The sequence below is a fragment of the Pteropus medius genome, unplaced genomic scaffold (assembly GCF_902729225.1).
Source record: "Pteropus medius unplaced genomic scaffold, Ma_sr-lr_union100, whole genome shotgun sequence".
NCBI lineage: Eukaryota > Metazoa > Chordata > Mammalia > Chiroptera > Pteropodidae > Pteropus > Pteropus medius.
This window is the reverse complement of record NW_024347852.1, coordinates 712000-733574: the sequence shown is the minus strand read 5'-3', so window position 1 is coordinate 733574 and position 21575 is coordinate 712000. Positions and strand designations below refer to the sequence as shown.

The 21575-nt window shown below is 53.8% G+C and overlaps 2 protein-coding genes across 7 annotated transcripts; both read left to right on the top strand.

Annotated features, from left to right (window-relative positions):
• The first annotated feature begins 3890 nt into the window (after positions 1-3890).
• Positions 3891-11851, top strand: FCGRT (Fc gamma receptor and transporter). 5 transcript variants are annotated; one of them, XM_039878657.1, is made up of 7 exons: positions 3891-4023; positions 5141-5236; positions 5544-5795; positions 5920-6195; positions 10272-10541; positions 11125-11241; positions 11504-11851. In XM_039878657.1, the coding sequence occupies exons 2-7, from the start codon at positions 5155-5157 to the stop codon at positions 11581-11583; spliced, it is 1077 nt and encodes a 358-aa protein (XP_039734591.1). In that variant the 5' UTR covers positions 3891-4023; positions 5141-5154; the 3' UTR covers positions 11584-11851. The 5 variants fall into 5 exon arrangements, with proteins under 5 accessions (XP_039734591.1, XP_039734590.1, XP_039734589.1 ...); XM_039878656.1 differs by lacking the exon at positions 3891-4023 and adding an exon at positions 4239-4390; XM_039878655.1 differs by lacking the exon at positions 3891-4023 and adding an exon at positions 4287-4432.
• Positions 11852-12416: 565 nt separating this feature from the next.
• RCN3 (reticulocalbin 3) lies at positions 12417-21254 on the top strand. 2 transcript variants are annotated; one of them, XM_039878663.1, is made up of 7 exons: positions 12417-12556; positions 12976-13223; positions 15008-15210; positions 16330-16502; positions 18670-18730; positions 20523-20722; positions 20963-21254. In XM_039878663.1, the coding sequence occupies exons 2-7, from the start codon at positions 12982-12984 to the stop codon at positions 21068-21070; spliced, it is 987 nt and encodes a 328-aa protein (XP_039734597.1). In that variant the 5' UTR covers positions 12417-12556; positions 12976-12981; the 3' UTR covers positions 21071-21254. The 2 variants fall into 2 exon arrangements, with proteins under 2 accessions (XP_039734597.1, XP_039734596.1); XM_039878662.1 differs by having other exon boundaries at positions 12424-12574.
• Positions 21255-21575: the final 321 nt, after the last annotated feature.

Sequence of the window (21575 nt, the reverse complement as noted above, 5' to 3'; positions counted from 1 at the left end):
AACACAATGGTCCAGGACCATGTGGATGGAAGCGGGGTTGTGGGACGTGTGAGTACAAGCCTGTGGGGATTCTCTCAGAGCCCCACAGGACGCTTTGATGGTTCTGGGGACACGGAACAGCTAGGCCCTGAACTGCTTTAACAGGACCCTAAAAACTTCATGGCACAACTAAGAGGCATTCTACTAGGGTTCTGGCAGGGCCCAGAGGATTTAGAGGGGACCCCCCGAGGCCATTTTGGTGACGTGAGAGAAGATGGCATCCATTTTGGGGACTCCCCGAGCATTCGGGGAGCGGATGGCAGGATCTCGCCGACATTTTATCAGGAACCAAAGAACTTTTTGACAGGACCCGGTGGGCATTAGAGTGGGCTGCTGAGAGGTGTTGAAGTTGCAGCCAAAGGGACATTGTGGCAGGACCCAGGACACCTAGAGAAGAAACCCAGAGACGGGTAAAGCTGAGCAACATGTGAGTGTGACAGCAGAACCTGGGGCCTCTGGGAAGAGCCTGGGACAGGGCACTAGGGTTCTGGGAGCGTGGGGACAGGAACCCCAGGATTTGTCATTGGGCCTCCTGAGGTATTATCTTAGGGTCTGAGGCAATGGAGAAGAATCTTCGGGTGTTTTAACCGTTAGAGCAGGATCCAGGAAATTCAAGGGGACACATAGAGCCATGGAGCAGGACCTCAGTGCCCTTTTTTAGTGGGATCTCAGGCCCCTTCCAGGGGGGACCTCCAGAACGAGGGGGTAGCAATCTAGCTGGATGAGGGAGCATGGAAGGGGCACTCTAGCTGGGTCCCAGGACACGCCAAAGGATGTTCTGGAGGGTCCAATCGTTTTTATTTTTCTGCCTATCTCTAGGTCCGTCTGTCTGACTGCTTACCCGTCTGTGTAACTGTTTTGTCTGCCTGTCCATCTATTTACTTTCTAATTTTCTGTCTGTCTGTCTATCTATCGATTATCTATCTATATCTATCGTCTGTCTGTCTGTCTGCCTACCTACCTACCTGTCTCTCTGCGTCTGTCTGTCTGTCTTTGTGGGGAGGTTCTGGATAGGACAGAGCCTCGTGTGAGGCAATGCTAAAGAGAACCCGGGAGTGGGTCTGGGGCGCCCTGCTCAACTTTACCCAGAACCTGAAGGGATGAGAATGGGTTCGGTGGCGAGGACAGGGCCGGGGGCCGAGGCTTCTGTGGCATTCCCGGCACAGTCGTCGGTTCGGTGAGGGTTCAGGACGCTAAGCATTTGGCAGGACCACAGGGACACGGTGGCTGCCACTGCAGGACATTAGTGGAGGCCCCTAAGGACATTATCGCTGGGTCTCAGGGTACCATTGGGGACCCAAGGAGCCTGGGGGTGGAGACCTGAGATTACCAGAGACCCAGAGGCGGAGTGGGTGCCCCTGGTGACGATCCTGAAGGACTCAGGGTCACCAGAGGTAGAACTGGTGATGACGGCAGTCGTGAGGGGCGTGATGGGGCCCCAGAGGAAGAGAAGCAGGGTGCTGGGAACGGCCAGAGGAACTGAGACCATTTTAATGGGCCACAAGGGCTTAGAGTGGGACCACGAGAACATTCCATTAGGGCTCGGAGAGCATTCACATGAGTTCCGGGGCAACTTAACGTGGAACATAAGCGGGCCCCCAGGCTGATGGTTTTCAAGCTTCATGGAAAAATATGGCAGCGTCCTAGGACGCATTGTCAGAGGACATCGGGCCCTTTATAGCAGAGTCCAAGGAGCAACATGGTAGGGTCCTGAGGGCCTTTAAAATGAGAACCCAGGGGCTGCTGGAATAGTGTCTCCAAGACATAGCTGGATCCAAGGGACAGAGAAGGGACAGCTGGGCATGGCAGTCCTCAGTGTATTTTAGGAAAGAGCTAACTGTGCAGTAATAGGACTCACGGGACATGAACGCATGATCTTTCAGTGTCGTTGCAGCGGCCCCTTGGGGTGGGTCTGTGGACACCCCAGCAGGACCCAGAGGGAGCGACGAAAATTAGCTTATGTCCCTCAGTGAGCCAAACCCGAGTTCACCAATGTGCTGCTTCATTTCGCATGTTTACATGGCTGGGCCACAGGGCGCAGGTGTCTGGTCCAACACTCGGGATGTGTCTGTGACGGTGTTTTGGATGGGATGTCCGCTTGCTTAAGGGAAACTGCCCCCGGAAATGTGGGTAGGCCACATCCAATCAGTTGACCACCTGAATGGAAGGAAAAGCAGACCCCTCCCCACCCCCCGGCAAGAAGGCATTCTGCCGGCGGCGGACACCTTTGGACTTCATCTGCGAGATCAGTTCTTCCTCGTTCTTCCTGCTTTTCGACTTGAGCTGCATCTCTTTCCGGAGGCCCCAGCCTGCCCACCGCCCCTATCGGACTCAGCTCAGCAAGTCTCTGCAGGCATGTGAGCCATTCCCCGAAGCAAGTCTCTCTAGACGTATTCACACATCCTGTGGGTTCCGTTTCTCTAGAGAACGCTAATGCATCATATGACCTAGCAATTCCACTCCTGGGTGTATACCCAAAAGAATTGAAAGCAGCCGTTCAAAAAGTGTACGCAAATGTTCATGCCAGTATTTTTTATAATAGCCCCAAAGTGAAAACGACCCAAAACGTCCATCGACAGATGAACGGATAAAGAAAACGTGATAGATCCATATGATGGAATATTATCGCATTCCATAAAAAGGAATAAAGTTCTGACACGTGCTACGATGTGGTTAAATCCTCAAAACAGTACGCTGAGTGAAAGATGACAGACACACGAGGCCACAACACTGTAGGATCCCATTAATATGAAGTGCACAGAAGAGGCAAACCCACAGAGACAGAAGCAGATTCGTGGTTGCCGGGGGCTGGGGGAGGGGCAGTTTGATGTATAGAGGGTTTCCTTTTGGGGTAATGAAGTTCTGGAACTAAGTAGTGGTGATAGTTCACGACATCATGAATGCACTAAATGTCATTAAATGATAAATCTTATGTTTCGTGCATTTTACGGTAAAACAGATGAATGGAAGCATTACAGCAGGAGTACGGAGTCGGGGTGGGTGACCGTAGAGGGGGGCCCTAATTCTGATAGTAGTACGCTGTAATGAGTTGGTACCCGTGGGGGATTCGTTCCAGGACCCCCTGGAACCAAAGTCCGACGGATCAAGTCCCTTACATAAAACAGTGTAGTGACATATACTGAGACCGTGTGCTAATGAGGTCATATCAGAGGAAATTAAACAACTGTTCATGACCCCAAGGTCTGTGGGCAGCACTATACTTGAGGTCACTGCATAAAAGACATCCTAGGGAATTAGGATGGAGGATGGCAAGGCTTCGGAAATAGGCTGATTGGAATTCATGACATAAAACTTCAGTATCACGGTCGTTTGCCAAGTTTCCTTCAGTTCATACTGTATTTCGAATCAATTCTTGATCATTCTGCATGGAAAATTGATACTAATCCTAGTCTACAATTCTCTGCAGTTTTTGCTTTCTCAAGGAAATTACAAGCTGGGCACAGGGTTCTCAGGGCGTAAGCACTTTTAGAACCACGAGAAGTGCCTTTTGAGAGATGGGTAGCTTTCCAGTTTCTTAACATCTCTGCCCTTTAGCTTAGTTCTTGGGCAGATTTCATGTGTTGTCTTCCCCTCTGCCTCCCCTCCCCCCCACTATACAAAGCTTTATGTGTATCGATTAAATCACACTAGCTGTATAAAAGCCCCCCTTTTTTTTGCATTAATCAAATCGCTTGGCAGAGGTGTGGATTCTAAGTGTTTGTCCATTCCACTCTGCTCATCCAGCCAGTTACCGTGCCTGGTCAGCGTTGGCTGCATGATTGGACCTAGAATCAATAAATGTAAATAGAGCTTTTGATCTGTAATGCTTTTATACAAAGCTAAAAAAAAAAACAAAAAGCCCCCAAAAAACTGCAGGGGCACTTTAAGGCGACACTTGGGGGAGGGGTTCCAAAGAGGAAATACGGAAGGATCTGGAGACCTTTCTTTGTAGCAAGAGATAGTGAAGATCTGGGGGTAAATGAGGTAAGAAGGGGACCCACAGAGACTTCCAAATTTTGGACTTTGATAGCGTTGGGTTCTACTCCCAAGTTTGTTTTGAATTCTCTGGCTGGCTGATCCTCTCAAAATGAAAAACAAAAAACAAACAAAAAACCAGGGAGCAACAGAGAAAGAGACAAAAAAAAAAAAATGACAAAAGTTTCAAGCGAGAGGCAGAGACAAACACTCAAGAGTCTAGGCCCAGGGCCTGGGGTGTGCCCTGCAGCTGGGGGGCGGAGTTGGATATTCCTGGAGTCGGGGAGCAGTCTCCGGACAGGATGTGAGAGAGGAACTGGGGTCTCCAGTCACGGGAGCCAGCTGGGGCTGCAGGCGGGAACGGATCGTGGCTGCCGTGAGCAGAGCTGGGACCCAGACCGACAGAGGACGGGCTGGGGTCCGGGCTCCTGGGACCGAGGGAGGAGGGGCGGGGCCAGGACTCCTGGGTCTGAAGGCGGAGGAACTGGAGGCCCCGACTCCCCAGTCTGAGGGCGGAGGAGCTGGGGGCCCCGACTCCCCGGTCTGAGGAAGCGGGGCTGGACCGGAATTCCTGGGTCCGAGGGAGGAAGGGGCTGGAATCGGGGCTCCTGGGACCGAGGGAGACGGGCCGAGCCTGGATTCCTGGATTCGAGGGCGGAGGAGCAGGGGTCCCCGGATTCCTGGGTCTGAAGGGCTGGGGGCAAGGGGACCCCTGGGCAAATTGAGGGCGAGGGCTGCAAAATGGGACCCTGGGGTCTGGGGGGGAGGAGGGGGCCAGGCCCCTGAAGCCTGAGGAGTGAGGGCTAGCCCGGACTCCCGTCCGACAGCAAGTGGGGCCGGGTCAGTCTCTGGCACCGAGGGCAGGAGGGCTGGGGCCGACCCTGTCCAAGCGGAGGCGGAGGCGGGGCCGAGCTCTGAGCCTGAGATCTCAGCCTATCCGGGCTCTGTAACTAATTAACCAACGCGGATCAAATTAGTGGGTGAAAGGTCACGGAGGCGCAGAGCGCCGCGGTCACCCTCCAGGACGGGGCTCCGAACCCGCGGCCGCAGAGCCCAGCTGTGGGAGGGGCGGGGGCCAGGGACGGGGCGGGGGTCCCGACGAGTCACGCGACCCCTCCCGCCCCAGGTCGCCCTCTCAGGATGCGGATTCCCCGGCCTCAGCCCTGGGGGCTCTGTCTGCTGCCGCTCCTGCTGCTGCTCCCGCCGCAGACGCTGCGCGCAGGTGAGGGGCGCTCGGCGGGGCGGCGGGCGGGGTGGGGCCGCCCCTGGGAAAAGAGCGGACGAAGCAAAAATCCGAATTTCCCTCGAGCCAGCACTTCCTCCTTCGCCGCGTTTCTACGCTTCGTTATCACGTTCTCCTCCTTCGCTCGGTGTGTCTGGGAAGCACCTGTCCCCCTTTCTCTGAGGCCGCCCCCTCTGTCAGGGTCGGTCCCTTCTTTCTGGGGTGGAGTCCGCTCCCCGAGTGTCCTGTCCCTCTTGTTCCCAGCCTCGGTCCTCTCTGTCCCCTCACCTTTGTGTCTCTCCGGCAGACAGCTACCGCTCCCTCCTGTACCACTTAACCTGCGTGTCGTCCCCGCCCCCGGGGACCCCCGCCTTCTGGGTGTCAGGCTGGCTGGGTCCACAGCAGTACCTGAGCTACAATAACCTGCGGGCGCAGGCCGAGCCGTGCGGGGCTTGGGTCTGGGAGAACCAGGTGTCCTGGTATTGGGAGAAAGAGACCACAGACCTGAGGCAGAAGCAGAAGCTCTTTCTCGAAGCTTTCACAGTCTTAGAGAAAAGCGGTGAGGCCCCCTGACTCCTGGGCCTGAGGGCGGAGGAGCCCGGGGCGGGGGTGGGGGTGGGGCTGGAGCCCTGGGTCTCAGGGGGTGCGGTCGGGCCCCTGCTCACCTGTGCGGGGGACCCCAGGTTCCTACACCCTACAGGGCCTGCTGGGCTGTGAGTTGGGCCCTGACAACGTCTCGGTGCCGGTGGCCAAGTTTGCCCTGAATGGCGAGGACTTCATGACCTTTGACCCCAAGGCGGGCACCTGGGATGGAGACTGGCCTGAGGCCCAGACCATCAGTGAGCATTGGAAGCATCAGGAGGAGGCGGTCAACAAGGAGAAGACCTTTCTGCTGTACTCCTGTCCCCAGCGCCTGCTGGGCCATCTGGAGAGGGGCCGCGGCAACCTGGAGTGGAAGGGTGAGCAGCCTCCGGAAGGATCTCTGGTCTTCTGGACCTCCCTGTCCCCACGGCCCCACCGTGGGCCGGGTCCTCTTCCCCAAGCCTGCTCTCTGGGGGCTGGGCTTCCAGTCTGGTCCTAGGGGTTCTCTCCACCCCCCAGAGCGGACCCTGCCCCTCTCCTGGGCACGGCCCTCGCGTGGCTCCCAGAGCCCCCAGAGCCCCCAGGACACAGCTCAAGCCCCGCCCCCCGCGTGGCGTGGCCTCTGCCGCTCTCCTCAGCCTCACCCTCCTCCACCTGCCTCACTCAGCCAGATGGAATCGCCCCGAGTCCCTTGAGCTCACACGCCTTCCATTTCGTCGCCTCCATCATTCTTCCAATTCCGCCGGTGTCACCTCCGGGGAGGTTCCTCTGGCCCACGAGGCTTTTTTCACTTGCCTCTTTGGGGCTCCCACAATGCCTCGTGTGACCTCCATGACAGCACGTGGCACTCTGAGCTGTAATGACGGGCGTGCCTGGGGAAGTGCCAGGGGCTGGAATTAGAGCTTTTTCGCCCTCGGTCACCCTCCAGCTTCCATGTCTGCCCTCAGTGCAGACCATCGTCTGCCGGCAGTCAGAAGAATGTCTCGAAACATAAACGGGCACCCACCCTGCCACTGCCTAAAACTATCGCAGTAGCTTCCCACTGGTCTCAGACTGAAAAACGCTAAGTCCGCACTGCGGCTCACCTGCGCCCATGGTCTGGCAGGTCATTTCGCGACCTCCCTCCTCCGGTGGCCTTCTGCCTGTCCTCCCACACGTCCGATTCTTTGACTCCTCAGGACCTTTGCACCTTTGTGCTCTCTGCCGGGGATTCTCTCCCTTGAGACCCTGCCGTGACTGAGTTCTTCTCGGGTTTTAGGTTTGACCTCGTTTTCAATCTTTAATTTTTTTTCCTTTTTCTTACTGAGGCGTAACTTACCTATCTAAAGTACATACATAGCTTTGATTAATTTTCATGTGCTATGTACCTGCCCTCTGCATCAAGATCTGGATTCATTTCCAGCACCCCGGGAGACCGCCTTGGGCCCCTCCCATTACATACCCCCTAAGATTGACAAGCAGCCTAACCTCTATCACCGTAGCGTTGCCTAATTTTGACCTTCATACCGCTGTGAGTACGTGATCGCTTGTGTCTGGCTTCTTCCATGCGAGCTTGCATTGGGAGGCTCTGTTGCGTGTATGGGTAGTTCATTCATCTTCATCGCTGAGTAGTATTCCATTGTGTGGTTCGTACCACATTTTATCAACAGATGGTTTATTCCCAGATTCAGGCTATCGTGAGTCAAGCCTCTACGAACATTCTTGGACGTGTCTTTGATGAATTCGTATTTTTCTTGGTTTTGACCAAATACCCATGCGTGGATTGTTGTATCGTAGGGCAGGCATAGGATCGGCGTGGTGGGCGGTGCCGAACACTTCCTCAAAGTGGTTGAACCAGTTCTGTACTCCCATGGTCCATGTCTGTGAATGCCATGGCTGCACGGGCTTGCCAGAATTCGATGCTGTGTCTTTCATTTTAATCATTCTGATGGATGTGTAGTGGTCTGTTGTGAAAAATGAAAATCAGATGAATAAAGTCAGATCAATGAGATAATGACGAGTGATGATGTTGACTACTTTTCCACATTATTGGCCAGTTGGGTGTGTCCACTCTTTCGGAATGGCTTTTTGAGTCTTTTACTCGTTTTTACAGGATTTTTACCTTTTTTTTTTTTCTTATTAGAGATCTTCATACATTCTTGATTTGAGTCCTTTGGATATGTCAAATGGTTCTCTCGGAAATAATTTCTCCCTGTCCGCAGCCTGTCTTTTATGCTCTTTTTTTCTTATTTTTTTTAAATTTATGCCTACAGCACCTGGTCTTCCTAGGTGGTCTCCCATCCAAGTACTAACCAAGCTCGACTCTGCTTAGCTTCCGACATCAGACATCAGGCTTGTTCAGGGTGAATGGCTGTAAGCCATGGACCTTGGCTCCACTGGGGTGCGAACCCAGGACCTTCTGCGTGTAAAGCAGACGTGCTAACCCTTACACTATGGAACCACGTCCTCTTTTTCACACTTTTAATGAAACCTTTTGATGAACAAACGTTCTTAATTTGGATGAAGATCAGTTTGTCAATCTTTTATTCTATACCTCTTTTGTGTGTTCTCTTTAAGAAATCTTTCCTCTTCCTAAGCGATGAAAGGATTCTCCTCTGTCTCATTCTAGAAGCTTGATTGATAATCAGTAGCTCGTTTATTCGATCCATCTCGAATTCATTGCATGTAACGGTGTGAAGGAAGGGCTCAGGGTTCACGCGTCCCTCACGGATACCCAGTTGACCCAGCATCATTTGTTACGAGACCGTCATCCCCTCGCCCCTGCGGATCTGATGGACTGAAATTGAGCCAGTACCTCAGTCTCTTGATGAACGTAGCTTTGGAGAAAGTTCTGATATCAGTCGTTAAGCTCTCCAGCTTTATCGCCTTGGTTATTCTATGCCATTTGCATTCTCTGTACATTTCTGCTTGTCAGTACCTGCCCCCCAAACACCCTATTGGGATTTCGATAGACATTAAATCGTATCTATAGATCGGTGTGAGGAATTGACATCCTCACAATACTAAGTCTTCTAATTCGTGAATACAGTACATCCTTTTACTTGTTTAGATGCCCATTAACTTCTCTCGGTAATGGTTTTGTAGTTTTCTGTGTAGAGGTCTTGCACCTCTTCGGTTAGATTTAGTCTTAATTGTTAGACATTATTTGATGCTTCTGTAAATGGTAATTCTAAAAGTTTTATCTTCTGATTGTTTGTAACTAGTTTATAAGATACTATTGATTTTTGCATATTTCTCTGTATCCGGAAATTTTGCTGAATTCACTTATTTCTGTTAACTTTTTATAGATTCTTTTGGATCATGTTATTTTGCTTCTTTTCTCTTCCAATTTTAATGCCTTTTTTTTTCTTATTGCACTGGCTAGGACCCCCAGTATGTCACTGAATAGAGTAGTGATAATTCTCAGACTCCCTGAGAAAGAATTCAGCATTTTACCAGTATGTATTACATTAGTTATGGGTTTTTGGTAGATTCTCATTGTCAGATTAAGGAAGTTTCCGTTCAACTCCTAGTTTGCTGAGTTTTTGTTTTAAATTTTTTTTTTTTTCCGAATGGTGCTGAGTTTTAGCAAACCACTATTTGCTTTTTTTCTTTTTATTCTAATGAAGTGAATTATATTAACTGATTTTCAGATGTTAAACCAAGCTTGCATTCCTGGAATAAACTTCACACGATCCTAATGTAAATTGTTTGATTCTATCTGCTTATACTTTGTTTAGGGATTTTAAGTCTATTTTCAAGAACGATATTGGCCTTAAATTGAATTTCTTGTTATGTCCTTCTGAGGTTTTGTTATTAAGGTTATTCTGGCTTCATCAAAAGTGCTGGGGATGGTTTCTTCTTTTTCCATTCCCTGGAAGGCTTTGTGGAAGAGTAGTATTATTTCTTCCTTAGTTGCTTTGGAGAATCCACCAATGATGTCATCTGGACCTGGAATTCTATCTGTTGAGAGTTTTAAACTGTGGATTAAAATTTAAAAATAGTTATAGGACTACTCAAGTTATTAATTTCTTCTTGCGTCAGTTTTGGAAACTATTTCTCAGGAATTTGCCCAGTTCATTCAAGTTGCAAATGCACCGGCGTGAACTATTTCATAATAACCCTCTTACGCTATCTTTTTCATGACCGTAGGGTCCGTCTTATTTTGTCTCATCACTACACCTTCAGAAATTTATTTACTCGTACACACGTATTTGTCTCTTCCCCTCATTAGAACGTAAGCTCTGCGAGGACAGGGACTCGTGTCCGTCTCGTTCACCGCTGGGTTCCCAGTGCCGAGAAGAGCGCCTGGCACATGATCGTTGCTCAGTACATGTCAACTAGAGGAAGGAATGGATGAGAGACGGCGGCTAGGCCGGGTCCCTGTCCTTATCCAGCCCTGGGCTGGGCCTGGCCCAGTGCACTGGGGGTTCGTGGGCTTGGGACTTAGGCCGCTCTGCTTGTTTGTCCGCAGAGCCACCGTCCATGCGCCTGAAGGCGCGACCAGGCAGCCCCGGCTTTTCCGTGCTCACCTGCAGTGCCTTCTCCTTCTACCCCCCTGAGCTGCAACTGCGATTCCTAAGGAATGAGCTGGCGGTTGGCTCCGGTGAGAGCCACCTCGGCCCCAACAGCGACGGCTCCTTCCACGCCTGGTCGTCACTAACGGTCAAAAGTGGTGACGAACACCACTATCGCTGCCTGGTGCAGCACGTGGGGCTGCCACAGCCCCTCACTGTGGAACTGGGTGAGGCTCCACCGGGCGGTGATCACTCCCTTTGCCCGGTTGCTTTTCGTTCTGCGTCCGACCGCCCTCCAGCCCACCGCTGCCAGTCCGCCTGGAGTCTAACTGCCTCGCGCCCCGCCCTGCCAGTTCTTCCAAAGCCCCGTGCCCTGTGTTGCTTATCTGTCCTCCTTTGCCTTACATGCTGCTGCTGCTGCTGGCCTCGTTGGGTCTGACCACCCGTTAACCGCTGTGGACCGTCCTCTCTGCTGCTGTCGGTCCTCGCCGGGACTGACCATTTACTGCTTTGAGTCGGACCTTCTGCTCTGTGCGCGCCCCTCTGCTCCACGTTCTAATACCACCCACCTTCCTGCTGCAGGCCCCTGGGCCAGGGTGACCGAGACCGCTTTTGCTATGGCTGGTTCTTCTATCTGGGGACATTCTGCCCAGGCCTACCCCACCAGCTGATTGGCCTTTTCTCTGCCCACATCCATGCCCCAAAACTTGGTGCTGGGATCCCTGACATTGGGAGGGACTGAGAACCCCCAGTTGGCTCAGATGGGGCGAAGGGTCCATTCGACATCTCACAGCATTCCTCTGGCTACAGAATCACCAGCCAGGTCCTCCATGGCAGTGGTTGGAATCGTCATCGGCGTCTTACTGTTCGTGGCACTGGTCATAGGAGGAGTTCTGCTGTGGAGGAGGATGCAGACCGGGATGCCAGGTGCGGGGCAGGAAGAGGGAAGAGCCTCAGAGAGAGTAACAGAGACACAAAAAGATGGGGGTTGGGGCAGAAGTCTAGACAGAGAGGGACAGAGAGTGGTGGGGACACAGAACTGGAGGTGGTAAACAGAGACTGGGGGTGGGGAGGGTAGGCAGAAACCCACAGAGTAGGAGAGAGAAACACACAGACACGCAGACGCCGGAGGGGCACAGACTCAGAGGATTTCAAATTCTGATGACCTCCGCCCTTTCTCTTCCCTCAGCCCCTTGGATCTCTCTCCGTGCGGACGACGGAGGGGCCCTCCTACCCACGCCTGGCCTGCCCAAGGATGCTGACTCTTAGGACATAAAAAGCATCCCCAGCGGCTGCCAGATCGTCTTCCATCCTGGCTGCTACCAGCTAATGTAGTCAGGTCCCTTTCATGCTGTGAGACCTCCTGGAATTTCTGAGCCTCCAGGAGTCCTGGGCCCCGTGTCCTCCCTCTGGGTTCGTCCTCCCTCTGGATTCGTCCTCCCTCTGGATTCGTCCTCCTGTGGTTGGCCTCGGTTCCCTTACTGATATATATATGAATCTTTTCCACCTCAATATATAACACGAGTTTGGGCCGGAATTACTGTGTTCTCGTTATTTCCACTTCTTCAGAGGGGGAAGTGAGGGAATGGGTGTGGGGAATAAATCAACGGTGTAAGCTCTGGGCTTCAGATCTCCCCCCGAGGCTAACATGGAGCCGTGGTGGAATCTGCCACTTCGATATGCCAAGTCATGTAGTTTTCATTCGTGTTTCACAAATATTTACTGACTGCCTACACTGTGCCAGGCATTTTGAGGAATTCTTGGCTGGAGTCTGATCTGCCTCCTTGGTGGAGCGGAAGAACTGTTCTCTCTAATCAGGGAAGGGGGTGCCCCCTCTGGCCCCTGGGTTCCCTTTTTACTCAAACCAGGCTGACAAAGGCGAAGAGATAAAAATACATCTCCCACGAGGCTTTGGAGTTATGGCAACTGGTGGTTGCCGGGCAGGGCGCCCCGACGCCCTCCGGGAGTTGTAGTTCTTCCCCCGCCGCGTCCTCGGGCGTCGCCCACCCCGCCCGCCCTGGGAAGGGGCGGGGCCGGGCCGCGCGGGCCGCGCTCTCCTTTGTGGACGTGGCGAGGGGCGCCCGCGGCCCACCCTTCTCTCCTCGGCCCCGCCCCGTGGGCCCTCCTGAGCGCTCATTGGTCGGAGGGCGGGGCCCCTGCACTGCCGGAGGCGGGGCCTGGCTGGAGAGCCGCCAAATTGGGCATCTTTTTGGATAACGCAGAGTGCAGCGTAGAGAACGAAGTAAGACTGGATAACTCGGTAAAGAGAGGCGGGGGCGGGTGGCCGGGCCAGGGGGGACGGCTCGGGTCCTCTTGGGTCGAGGATTAGAGTCAGACTGGAAACGACGCTCGGGAGCCTGCATGACTTCTCTCTGGCCACGACCCCGCCCCACACTTTGCGTGGGAAGTGCGCCATGTCTCCCTCTTGGATCCCCCCACTTGCGGCTCCGGGGCCCCTCTGGGTCTCCCTCAGAAGAGTCCGTCCCCACAGCTGGTTTCACCTCTGAGATCCTGTCCCCTTTTTCCCCAAGCCCGTCCCCTCTTGAGCCTAAAACTTTGCAGCCAGCTGCCACCTCTCTGTCCTGTTCTAGGTCTCCCCCGTTCTTGTCTCGTCTCTGTCTTTTTCCCTACCCCTTACTCCTAGCCTCTGTCGCTCCCCAGGGACTGATGATGTGGCGACCATCGCTTCTGCTGCTGCTTTTGCTGCTCAGGCACGGGGCCCAGGGGAAGCCGTCCCCTGACGCTGGCCCTCATGGCCAGGGGAGGGTCCACCAGCCGGCCCCCCTGAGCGAGGCCCTTCATGATGACGCTCACGGGAACTTCCAGTACGACCATGAGGCTTTTCTGGGACGAGAGGTGGCCAAGGAATTCGACCAGCTCAGCCCAGAGGAAAGCCAAGCCCGGCTGGGGTAGGAGAAAGATAGGGGGCGGGGGGGCGGAAAGATTTAGGGTTGTAATTTAAAACAGGGAGGTCAGGGGAGGTCTGTGTGGATATGTGTGGGAGTAGCGTTCCGAGCCGAGGGAATGTAAGTGCAAAGGCCCTGAGGCAGGAATAGGTCTGATTTGTTTGAGGAACAGTCAGGCCCAGTGGAACCCAGTGAGCAAAGGGAGAGGGTGGGAGCTGATGGCGGAGAGAGAGAACAAACGGGTGAAGATTTAAGCTCTTCTTTGAGTGAGATGAGAGCCACGGGAGGGCTCTGAGCAGAGGGAGGACTTGAGCTGACTTAGATTTTAACAGGACCCCTCTGGTTGCTATTTGGGGTACAGGCTATAGGGAGCAAGAAGCAGGGAGCCCCGTGGGGTAGCTACTGCAGGAGTCCAGATGAGAGATGAAAGACGATGGCGATGAGATCAGGGTGGAGATGGCCAGATTTCTGGCTGGGAGATTGCGCTCCGATGGGGTTGGGTGAAGGATGAGGGGAAAGACGGCGAGAGGCTGCCACACTTGGCAGAGCACTTGCTGCAACGCCAGGTCCTGTCCTAAGTGCTCCGCAAGGGTTTAACTAAGGTATTTCCTGTGACCACGCTGTAGGGTAGGCTCTGTTATTTATTCTCATTTTACAGAGGGGGAAACTAAGGCACAGAGAGCTGAAGTGATTTGCTCACGGTCGCACAGCCCACGGTCACACAACCGTAAGAGAAGGCTGAAGGATTTGAAACTAGAATATCTAAATGTGCAGCCCATGCTCTTACCATCTTGAACCTCAGGGTAGGGTGTTAGTCCTGGGGACAGAGCCGGCCCCCGACTGATCCCAGCAGAGACTGCCTGACCCGGGAGGGGACAGCGGGGATGACTCGGATTCGACCCTGGGGACTGGGTCGCAGGGGCTTAGGGACTGTGACAGAGAGGAAGACTCATCCAAACCAGCGGCGGGGCAGGGCCAGGGGAGTGGGGAGGGGCCTGGGCCCGAGAGAGAGCGTGAGACGGTACCTACTGGGGCTTGACATGAGACGGGCGAGGGGTGCTCGGGATCCACCGGAGCACGGGAAAGGGAGTGGTGGAAGCCAGGCCCGCGGGGTCGCAGGCGATGCTCCTAGTGCGATGCCTGATAATTGCCGAGAAAAGGTAGGGGGCAGGGGCGGGACGCAGCTTGGCGCCTGAAATTGACCCGCGCATCCAGGGAGGGGGCGGGACAGGAGGCGGGATTAGAAGGGAGGGTCCTAAGACGGACAGAGCTGGGGAGAGGGGCGGGGCCTGAGCAGGCAAGAGAAGGTGGTGGCAGGGGGGTTGTGTGGCTGTGCCAGTCGTAGTTGGGAGGGAGTTTAGGACAGGAGCCCTGCGGGCCAGGGGCGCGGTGTGGCTACCTGCCAGAGATGGAGCACGTGCAGGGTGGAAGGGCGAGGCCACAGCGGAGGGAATGGCCCTGGACCGTAGTAGGTGCTTCCTCCGCCTGGGCGTGTCTTGGGTCACAGCGCCAGCGGCGGTCCTCTGGGTCTCGAATTGGACGTGATCTCCCCAGGACGCAGAGCCTGGGCTGAAGGGGCGGGGCCCTGTGGTGGGCGTGGTCCCAGGATTGACACGGGCCTCCCCCCAGTTTGTGGACGACTCGGTGGACATAATTTTCATTCCCACATGGGGCCGTGTCTCCAGTGGGGGCGTGGCTCCTTGAGGGGCAGAGCCTGGACGAAGGCGGAGCCCCCGTGTGGGCGGGGCCCGAGACTGATGTGCGCCCCGCCCCGGTCCGGTCCGCAGGCGCATCGTGGACCGCATGGACCGCGCAGGGGACGGGGACGGCTGGGTGTCGCTGGCCGAGCTCCGCTCGTGGATCGCGCACACGCAGCGGCGGCACATACAGGACTCGGTGAGCGCGGCCTGGGACACGTACGACACGGACCGCGACGGGCGTGTGGGTTGGGAGGAGCTGCGCAACGCCACCTATGGCTACTACGCGCCCGGTATGCTGGGAGACCCCGACCCCTGTTCCTCACACGCACCGTGACCCTGACCTGTTTGACCCCCCTCATCCTGAGAACCTTTAGGCCATTAGCCAGAATCCATGACCTGACCTTTAACCTCTGATCCTTGATCAGTATCGACCTACTTCTAGGACCCCATCACCCAGAAACCCCAATATCTGGCTTATTCTGGCATCTACGACCTCTGTAACCACGGGATAGGGGAACTTCAGATCCTTGACCAGGGAGGGACATCTACCTTCCATGCCCCATCATCCTGACCCCCTGACCTCTGACTTCTCATCCTGAGAATCCCAAAGCTATTTACCCTGCCCCCTGACTCCTTGGTTCTCCTCCTTTTCCTATGCCCCAGCCCCCGGCCTTTAGAGCTCTCGTTGTCTTCCTCCTGTACCCTCACACCAGCCAGTCCTTCAGATACTGCCAGAGGGGTCTCCCCACACCCAGAGCTGACTCCGACCCTCCCTTACCTACAGCCCCCATGACTCCCCAGGGCCCCCAGGAGAGAGTCCCAGCTCCCCAGGCCCACACCGCCCACCCTCTGGCTGGGTTTTCCTGGACTTTCTGCCCCAACCAAATGGTTGTTCTGCCGTTTCCTGGAACTCGGCACATTCTGCAAACCTCCACACTGCGTACATACTGTTCCCTCTGTTGAAAATGCCCTTTCCCTGCTCTCTGTCCAGCAAGCCGAGGCACTGTAGCCTCCTGCGTCAGAGTGCTACCTGGGGCCCAATGGCCAGTGTCAACTCAAACTCTGTCATTACTGGCCGTATGACCTCGGGCAAGTTATTATCTCTCTGGGAGTAAGTTTCTCCTTCATAAAATGAGAAAAAGCGAAGGAACTCACTTGCTTTTTATGAGGGTTAAATGCAATATCATAAAGAACTTAGCATATAATAGGCTCTCACTATTAGGTAGCAAATATGTACAAATAATGAATGTATATCTCGTACGATTAATTAGGCGGAGGTCTTCCTGCCCTGACCCTGCCTCCCCCCTCCCCCCCGCCCCCCCCCCCCCCGCTAGAGCTCTTTGTCCTCCTCCCTCTCAACCTCCCCTCCTCCATGAAAGCACAGCTCACCGAGCCCCCCTCTTTCCCAGGCGAAGAATTTCACGACGTGGAGGACGCGGAGACCTACAAGAAGATGATGGCTCGGGACGAGCGGCGTTTCCGGGTGGCTGACCAGGATGGGGACTCGATGGCCACTCGGGAGGAGCTGACGGCCTTCCTGCACCCAGAGGAGTTCCCTCACATGCGGGACATTGTAGTTGCCGTGAGTGAGAGCCAGCCCCCCAGCGCTTACTTTGGGGATTCCAGTCACCTGATCCTCCCGCACCTTCCCCAGGGAACCCAGGCCACAAGCACAGATCCATGGAGGGCGACATCTTTCATACCTGCCCCAACGCCGCCCCCCTGTGTCACTCCAAGTGGAAGGACTTATACCCACTCCGCCCATGCCTAACTTTTCACAGATTACTTTAAAAATGTAATTATATGTATTTCTCAAATAGGTAACATATCGATGTGGTTAAATACCCAAAGATGCAAAAAAAGTGAACAGTCTTCTTCCCTGCTGTGTCCCCCATCCTGTATCCCCCCCCAAGCGAGTCCTGTCCCCCATAGGTAACCCCTTTCTTGTGTCTCCATTTCCAAGGCTGCTTTAGGGGTCTATGGCAAGGCTGTTTGGATCAAGGGCTCTGAGGTCAGAAGGCCTGGGTTCATATCCCAGCCCTGAAGCTTCCTGGATGTGTGACCTTGGGCAAGTTACGTAACCTCTCTGGACCAGAATTTCCTCATCTGTAAAATGATGGTACCGATAGTGATCCCTGCTTCGGGGGTAGTCAGGGGGACTAGATGAGTTTATACATGTAAAACTGTAAAATCGGCCTGAGGGAAATGCTCATCACGTCTCTCTACACACACGTGTCAATACAGCTACAGGTTAAAACTTCTAGGATTGGAATCACTGGATCACTGGGTCTCCCCCTAGACTCTTGCAAGACCCAGTGTTCCTCTTTTATAGCAGATAATGTCATAACACTTCTTTTTTCTCCTGAGTTGAGATTATATAACAAAACCTGACTGAGCATGTTCTGTGTGACAGGCACCCTTCTGACACCTTTACCTGCATTACTTTGATTTAATTGTCATGGCAACCCTGTTGGGGTGGCCTGTCATCTTCATTTTACAGATAAGGGTACCTAGGCGCAGAGAGGTTAGGTGACTTGCCCGAGATCACCCAAATGAGATTCGAACCCCAGGCAGCTAAATCTGTGGTCTAAACCAGGGGTCGGCAAACTAGAACCTGTGGTCAAATCTGGCCCACAGCTTGTTTTTGCAAATAAAGTTTTATTGTAACAGCCATGCCCATTTGCTTACATACGCTACAACGGCAGAGCGAGTCAGTTCCACGTACAATACAGCACGCAGAGCCAGGAATATTTACTATCTGGTCCTTTATGGAAAACGTTTGCCGAGCCCTGGGCTAAACTCTGCTGTCATCTCTCACGTTTGTGGATAGCGAGCGTAACCTCCCCCGACACAGGATTTCAAAACATGAATATTAGTCCAGATTGTACTATAAAGAAGGAGCTACAAGAAAGTCGCTTATAATAAATAATGGGAATTTCAATATGTAAGTGTCTTGTAGAGTTGCCAGATTTAGCAAATAACACAGGACATTCAATTACATTTGGATTTATACCAACAAATAATTCTTCAATAGTTGCGTAAGTACATCCCATGCAATATTTCGGACATACTTATACTAAAACACTATTTTTCTGAAACTCAAGTGTAACTCAGTATCCTGTACTCTAAGTATGTCCCAAATATTGTGCAGAACAGACTCATACTAGAGAGTTATTCGTCGTTCATCTGGAAGTCAAACGTAATTGATCGTCCTGTATTTTATCTGCCAACCCTAAAATGCTGGAGACTTTGCCAGAAGACAAAGTGGAATGTCGTACACCTGCAGCGTCTTACGATGAGTGAGTCTGAATGTAAAAGTAGGGAATAGAATCCATTTGCTCGAGAACTGAAGGAAAATCAAAGAGCAGAGATATTCAGCGTGTGTTGAAACGGTCTGCCAAGCACATCATGCTCAAACGTAACACGGAGTTAGGGTCTACGCTCTGCCTTTTAAAGGAAAAGACAAGTCTGCCCTTGGAGCATGTGGGCTGGGCAGGAGAAAGATGTCAGGGATGCAGAAAGGCTCTATGTGAATCCAACCTGTGCATCAGGACATCTGGGTTCCCTGGCCCCCACCCACTAAGTGCAGGTAGGACCCACGTCGTGACATCCCAGAAAGCCTCCAAGTTTCCCACATGCCTGGCCCCATAGCCACCCCAGAATGAGAGCCCCTGAGAGAACTTCACATCCTGGCCCCCGGGGGTCCAGCCCCACACTGGGAGCCAGCCTCAATGCCTGTTTCTCTACAGGAAACCCTGGAGGACCTGGACAAGAACAAAGATGGCTACATCCAAGTGGATGAGTATATCGGTGAGTGGGACCTGAATCCCTCCCTGAGGACACCTGTCTCCTCCCAGGTCCAGGTGGCAGCCCAATGCATTATCACCAGTAAGAAAGCAAAGGCCCTCTGAAGTGGGGGCGGGGGCGCTGCTTGAGTTCATGCAGCCACCAAACGTTTATTGAGCACCTACTATGTGCCGGGCCCCAAAGTGTTTGTCGATCACCCACTGTATATCAGGCCCAGCAAATCTTTATCAAACACTTACTATGGGCCAAGCCCAGGAAACATTTATCAAGTACTTTTTGTGTGCCAGGCCAAAAAAGCATTTATCAAGCACCCACTGTGTACCAGGACCAGGAAACAGTTATTGAGCACCTACTGCATACCAGTGGTTGAGGATATAGCAGAGACTATTCCAGACCAAGGCCCTTCCTGGGAGGGTGTAGAGATTCCGCAAAATTGGGGCTCGGGAGCTGCATTTGCTTGCAGCGGGAAGTCAGGGAGCTTGTTTTGCATTTATCCAGCAAAGTGTAAATATCTCCTGTTAACTTGGGATGTTGGGGAACCCTTGTGACACCCCTAAATATCCCCATGGCCCTGCCTCTGTCCTCGGCCTCAAGGGGCAAAAATACATTGAGGGGAAAGCTAGCAAACATGGACGTTTTTCAAGTTTGAACACGTTTTTCTATAGAAGGTTTTTATGGAAAAAAACTTGCAGGCAGGACATTTTTATTTAAGCATTTTTTCCTTTTTGGTAAGAAGGAACTCAAGCATCACAGCTGAATCATAACGGTAGCTGCCACAGTCTGTGGTGACTGTGGTTAACATCTTGTAAATTCATTTAATCCCCCTCTTTATAGATAAGGAAGTGGAGGCCTTAAAAGAAGTGTCCAGAATAGGAAAATCCACAGAGAAAAAGAGATTAGTGGTTGCCTAGGGCCTGGAGCTAAGCGGGGGATGGGGGGTAACTGCTTAATGGGAAAGGGGTGTCCTTTTGGGGTGATGAAATGCTCTGGAGCTAGGTGGAGATTGCGCAGCATTACCACTGCACTAAATGTCACTAATGGTGAGTTTTACGGTGTGGGCTTTTTACCGCAATATTAAAAAACGCACACACAACTCCCATTGACCATTGCTATCATTTCCTATAAGAGATGATGACTTAGTGCCATTTAAAAAAAGAAAAAAGGGAAGGAACCGTGCTGGCTGCTCCGAAAGGCTGACTGTGCCTACTGCATGGAGGTGACGCCCTCTGATGTTCCCTGGTCTGGTCCCCGAGGGGGTAATTAGCATTCTGTACTAATTATCCTGGCTAATTATTTCTGTCTGGTGTGGTGTAAAAAACTTGGAAATCCATCTGTGGAATACTTACTTTCTCCAAGTCAGCCCCTGGGGCAAAGTTTTGCAAACATTTACAAATAATGGGAACAAACCAGAGGCTCCAACCGTCATGGCCAGGTAGGTTCTTGGCGAGAGGTGAGGTGTTCTAAGTGTGGCTTTGTCGTATCTCGCCTGAAACATCTTCGCTCATCATTCTTTCATGTAGAGTGCCTACTCTGTGTCAAGCACCGCGCCACACAATATGCAGTGTCTCATGCGGGCATCCATCAAACTGATGGATCGTTCATTCAATGACCCGATCAATCAATCGAGTCATGTTCACGTATAGCAGAGCAATCACCTGGAAGTCGGGCTTTGTTATTAAACCCATTTAAACGGAGGCAGCCGAGGCGGGAGCGCATCGGGGCGGCGGGGGTCTCGTGGTCAGGAGGCGTCAGAGCCGGGCCCGCCCCTGACGTCGCCCCTTCTCCGACGACCCAGCGGACCTGTACACGCAGGAGCCGGGGGAGGAGGAGCCGGCCTGGGTGCAGACAGAGCGGGAGCAGTTTCGGGACTTCCGAGATCTGAACAAGGACGGGCACCTGGACGGGAGCGAGGTGGGCCACTGGGTGCTGCCCCCGGCCCAGGACCAGCCGCTGGTGGAGGCCAACCACCTGCTGCACGAGAGCGACACGGACAAGGTGCGCCGCGGGGACCACGCTGGGGACGGATGCCAGCCTGGCGCGCGGTCCCATGAGCGGGGCCCGGAGCTGCCAGGGTCCCCGTTTGGCATGGAGACCGGGAGGGGCCCGGGAAAGGGAGGAACAGAGACCTTGAGAAGGGGGCAGACACCCAAAAGTGAGGGGACAGGGATTCAGAGAGCGGGGCAGAGACCTACAAGGCACTGTGTTGTCCCCTCTGACCTCTGACCCTCGCTCTAGGACGGGCGTCTGAGCAAGGCTGAGATCTTGGGCAACTGGAACATGTTCGTTGGCAGCCAGGCCACCAACTACGGCGAGGACCTGACGCGTCACCACGACGAGCTCTGAGCCCCAGCATGCCCACCACAGCCTCGTGGCCCCATGGAATGACCCGAGGAGGGGCCCCGGTGGCCAGGTCCCCCGCTCTGTGTCTGGCCCTGCAGGATGCAGACCCAGCACCGGTGGCCCCCTGTCCCTGGACTCACCCAGACCACCCTCAAATTCTGTCCCTGAGACACTGCAGCCTCCCCAGCCTTCCGCCACCCCAGGCCTCTCACAGTCTGAAGGGCGAGGCCACCCTGATTGGCAGGATCTCCCAGCCCAGGCCCCCCCAACGCCAAGCTCAGCCTCCAGGCGCCTCCACTGACCCCGCCAACCCCCACCAAGTGACAATCTGAGCCTCACTCCACACAGACAGGAGACACTCCCTCAGTGTGGCCTCACCCCACACTCGCCCGCCATCACTGCCAGAGAGGCAATAAAATCCGGTGTGGGGCCTCATCCGTGTGTCTCTCTGAGGGTGTCCTGGGAGCCTGGGGAGGAGCTGTGGGCTGTGACAGAGAGGGACGTGCTG